The sequence below is a fragment of the Lytechinus variegatus genome, chromosome 14 (assembly GCF_018143015.1).
Source record: "Lytechinus variegatus isolate NC3 chromosome 14, Lvar_3.0, whole genome shotgun sequence".
Classification (NCBI taxonomy): domain Eukaryota; kingdom Metazoa; phylum Echinodermata; class Echinoidea; order Temnopleuroida; family Toxopneustidae; genus Lytechinus; species Lytechinus variegatus.
The window spans coordinates 23,771,359-23,776,387 of NC_054753.1; the positions used below are offsets into that span (position 1 = coordinate 23,771,359).

The 5,029-nt window shown below is 39.0% G+C and overlaps 1 protein-coding gene across 1 annotated transcript; it reads right to left on the reverse strand.

Annotated features, from left to right (window-relative positions):
* Positions 1-237: 237 nt before the first annotated feature.
* Positions 238-2,200, reverse strand: LOC121427709 (cholecystokinin receptor type A-like). Its single transcript, XM_041624237.1, has one exon. It carries the CDS (start codon positions 1,984-1,986, stop codon positions 838-840), a length of 1,149 nt encoding a protein of 382 aa, XP_041480171.1. The 5' UTR covers positions 1,987-2,200; the 3' UTR covers positions 238-837.
* Between the last annotated feature and the right edge of the window lie 2,829 nt (positions 2,201-5,029).

Genomic DNA, 5,029 nt, shown 5'->3' on the forward strand with positions numbered 1-5,029 from the left:
AGAAAAGACTCCTTCATATTCACTCATTACATTTTGACAGCATTTTAAACTACTCGCATTGTTGTTTAACTTAGGTTGCTATACATCACTTACTTTCTTTCACGATTGTGAGACAACTTCCTTAATTCTCGCAATTTCTTACTGTCAATATTTTTTGGGCCTTTTCACACGTGAATCTTGATAGCAATTTGTCTTTAGAATCATCGGATATTTCACATGGAAAATTTGAGTGAAATCACCCTCGAGTAGAATTGTGATTATCGTTCGTGATTCTAATTTGGTTTCAAACGTGCTAAAAGAATCGTCATTAGCCATATATTTCTCACGGGAATCATCATTCTAATTACGATTATTTTTACCGTCTGAAAGGTCGGTTTGATACATGAAATACAGACACGGACTCCCCAATTATAATGCTCAGCCTACTATTACATCTGACTACCACATAACACGATTTCGGTAATTTCATGACAATATACCTAGCTCTTTACAAAGGCAGATGATTTGAGGCCGCCATCACTTTAGAGCCCAACCGCTCACGATGGCGGTCTCCTGCGTTCATTAATTATTATTAATTTTGTTATTAAAAAGTGAAATTTATGCTCCCATCGTTCTTTTGGATTCATTATGTATTATAACGATATTTTTTGTATCATGGATTATTTTCATATGTTGTATTTGGAAATAAATTCGATGTTAAATATTGTATTAATTTGAACGCATTTGTAAAAACAAACAAACGAACAAGATGTATGCCAAGGGGGGGGGGGGGTAGCAAACCCAAAGGTTCATCATACGTAAAAAAAAGGTAGGTTTCCAGTAGTGCTTCAACTCTTCTCAGCCACTGTTATTAGTGAATTTCCTTCGAAGTTTCTTGATATAATCCACGCAAAGCCCTCTGAATCGCTTGTTGACCAAACTATAAACGAAAGGATTGACGGCGTGGTTGATGAGAAAGAGGTATTCGAAACAGCGGATTGTTATCAGCAGAGCGGGATGGACCTGCGAGAGTTGTTGATATTGCGCCGAAGGGATGGCTTTGATGATGATGTTCGGCAACCAAGACACGATGAAGACAGCCGTCGACAGGATCAGCATTTTCGTCGTCTTGTTCCTCATCGCATCCGCCACGGCAACGACATTGTTGTTTGCCGGTCGGGCCGTTTCCTCAGGGAAAGACCGAAGGGATGGGGTGTGTATTCTCGGGACGGCAAGGTTGACATCACGAGGAGGTCGCGCGGAAGAGGACCCTGAAACCAGAACGGCCTCACTGGATCTGTAGGTTGAACTGTCTCCCGCGGAAACTTTGTGCGATATCGTCGGGATACAATGATCATTCTTCGGCGGCGCTACATCAGGAGAGGGCTTACATCTAGGTGCTGGTGCCACACGGGCCCGGGAACGGACGCGGCGCCGAAGTATAACGCACATCTGCAGGTACAAGGTGGTCAGGACAGCGGCGGACAGGAGAAAGGCAAAGACAATGATGCCGTAGATACCTTCTATAAGCCACTGATTAGCCGTTACCGTGCAGTGAGACACCGATGGCCCATGGCGACGGATTCCAAACACAAAGACGGAAGGCACGCTGCAGATAAATGCAATAAAGAAGCATGCTACACATATCTTAAAGGACCGATGAAGATCGATAAAAGTCTTTAGAGGGTAACACACCGCGAAGTAGCGATCAAAGGCCACGGCGTTCGAGATGAACATGGAGGTAAAGACGCTAATGAAGTTGGTGAAGATGTGGATTTTGCACAAAACGGGGGACTGCTGGTCGTTGAACGTTAACCAGAAGTGAATACCGAATGGTAAGAGACAGCACGCGAGGAGGTCGGCGATGGCGAGAGCGATGATGAGGACGTGGACGCTCTTCTTGGTGGTGCGATTTGCGGTCACGAGCACGATGAGGATGTTACCAGGTATTCCAACCACCATCAGCACCACGTAGAAGGTCACCAAGACGCCCATGTAAGGCTCCATCTCATGAGTCAACGGGATTTGAATGTACGCCGACAAACTAGATGCTAGGAATGACCGTTACACCACTTGCTTTTAATATAAAAAAACCCTGAACACAGACTTTAAACTGCTTCAAAACATCATATCAACAAAGTAGGCCTTAAGAACGCAGATCTGTTGCCTTTTTTAATTGCTCTTCGGGAGAATCCGAATGAGACTGAGCCTCATTATTTCATAACCAACGCTGATATACCCGGAGCATAATTATGCGCGCGGCATGAGACATACAAGCGTAAAAAAGAAAAGGTTAAGTTGAGTTCGTTGTTTTAACGAGCGGTAAGATATTCTTTAACGTGATTTTTTTCACTTGCATGAAAAACATCTATACAGTGCGTATAAAAAACGGACAGTTTTGAATAGTCTTTAAAAAATTTGTTTCAAAATATTATATCTATATTTCGATGTAAATAGATGATCTGAGATCTTATCTTTGAAATGCCATTTAAAAAATAAATTTTGTTCATGCTTGAGCGAACAAGGGACTTTTTTGTCGGGGGCTCAAAAAGAGGCTTGCGCCAAAATGCCAGAAATGAAAAATTTAATGATTAGTCTTTTGGCTAATCAGCAGATTTTCTCTTTCTCTTTTCATTTTCTTGGCCATAATTTTCGAATAATGCTATCAAATTTAATTTATAAATTTATGTATTTACCTCAATTATTGTGTTGTTCATTCAAACTTCTTTTACCTTTGTATTTTCCTTCATAAGTACGAAAAGACTTTTTGTCAACCCAAGCAAGAAGATTTGCATTATTAATTGGGAGATTTATAATTATTCAAATCTTTTTATTATGTGAAACAAATTATGTTATGGTACCTATAAAAGACATGAATCCTATTTTCAAGGGTTATTGAATCCTTCACCAAGTTTAATTATGTGCTTGACATGACAAACAGGAAAGGATTCATGTCTTTCAATGGCAATGTTGTATTGAGTCAATTTTTAAGGAGCAAGATTTGGCAGATCGGGTAAAATGTATCAAAAAGTTGTGAAACGAGCAGACAAAAATGTCCACTTTTTCATTATTTTTTTCTGATCTTGACATAATATTCAGAATATGATACCATATTTCACCTTCTATGTTTTCTGTTATTTTTCTTTCCACCTTTTTTTCATGGTCATGATTTTTTTAATTGGGGGGAGCACCCCGAGCCCCCAGCCATCTGTATGCCACTGTTCAAAGGCATACTGATAGCACACAATAAAAGGACTTTAAAAAAAACACGCTCTCCCTAACTTCGGTTTAAAAAAATTGTTCTTGCCTAAAGAAGGAATATTCAAACCTAAAAGAGAACATATTAAAAAGGAACAGAAATATTCAAGCAAATAAGTAGATTTGGAAATAAATTTTGACCGCATAATCGGAAAATTATGGCAAATATAATGAAAAGGTTAAGAGGAAGCCTGCTGATTAGCAAGATGTCCGACCAACATATATATCATTTGATGCCATTTTGGCGCAAGCCTCCTTTTAACCCCAGACCAAAACATTCCGTGTTCGCTCAAGCATGAACGAAGCTTTTTTTTTTAAATAACATTTTAAGGATAAGACCCAAGAGAATCTACTGACACCAAAATATAGAGATCATAATTTGAAACAAAAAATGTATAAACTTTTCAAATCTGTCCCGTTTTTTATACGCACTGTATAGAATAAAACACAGAGAGAGGGGGGGGGGGTGAAAAAAAAGATTCTCTTAAGATGATTATTCTGCGATTCACTGCAAAGCCACCTTCACATTCACTGATATACACACACACCCACATATCACCCACCTGGTAATACCCTGGTCACAATTGCTCTACGGCGGCCGTACGGCGAGTCGAAAACAGCCGTTTTATCAATTTCGATTCAAATCACCTTCATGTAGTTGGACAAAAATGTTAAAAACGGCTGTTTTCGACTCGCCGTACGGCCGCCGTAGAACAAATGTGACCATGGTATTAAGCACTTACAGTAAAACTTGAAGATACCTGAAGATGGTCGAACTAAATGGCCGAAAGCTTGTACTAATAAAAGTTGAAGAAATCCAGGCTACGTCATTCCTTATAATTCATACCCTGGATTTTAACACGTTTTAAATGCTTTACAAGTGCATAAAAGAAAAACGATTCTAATTCACTTATACCAGCTGTTTTTTTTTTCTTGCAGCGGAGTTTCAGATTCCTTTCTCATTTCCTTTTCTGCTTTCTTGCTTGGGGTTGCTTGAAAGAAGTTTATTTTGGAATAATTTTTGCGCTTTGCATCCATTTTTAGCCTCGGATATGTCCGCGATATAATCAGGATAATTTCTTGGTTGCTTGTTAAATTTCGCGCATTGGAATTTGGTTACAATAACTTTTTACGACAGCGATGCCTTGGCGATTTACTTATTTTACATAACAAAAATGAAGTGATATTCAAAAGGGTTGTAGATTAAATGGGACAAACATCATGCACTTGGATGTGGGAAGGGGGTAAATCTGAGAAAAGTTATTTGTACTTTTTCAAGATCTACCACTCTGGGATTTACGTCCATTGGATTTTCCCCGTTTATCTTGCCACCCTTTACTCCCGTTTAGTGCACCCTGTTGAACTGATTTATTAAAATTATTTTATTCACCTCTGGTGGGATGGAACACCCTATCAACAAAAGTTGTTTTTCGTCGGGGTCCTTTTATGTCATGTGTTAAAAAATATCATATACATAAAAATTTCATTCTTTTCCTCTTGAACCTCCACCCACCTGTTTAAAAGTCCTGGAAAAGAATGTTTTATTTGATACCAATATACACAAATTGCGAGGGAAACAAACTGATTGATGGCATACTATAATCATCATGATCAAACTTTTCATTTTTTCATCAACAGTAATATAATTTTCTACCCTCAATTATTAGGGGGATGATAATACAGGCCACCCCCACTTGAAATCTTGTGGGGGATATATCCCCCATCCCCCGTGATCGACGCCCATGTCCGTATACTTTTGAAGTTATGACGAAATTTCAAAAAGATTTTGACG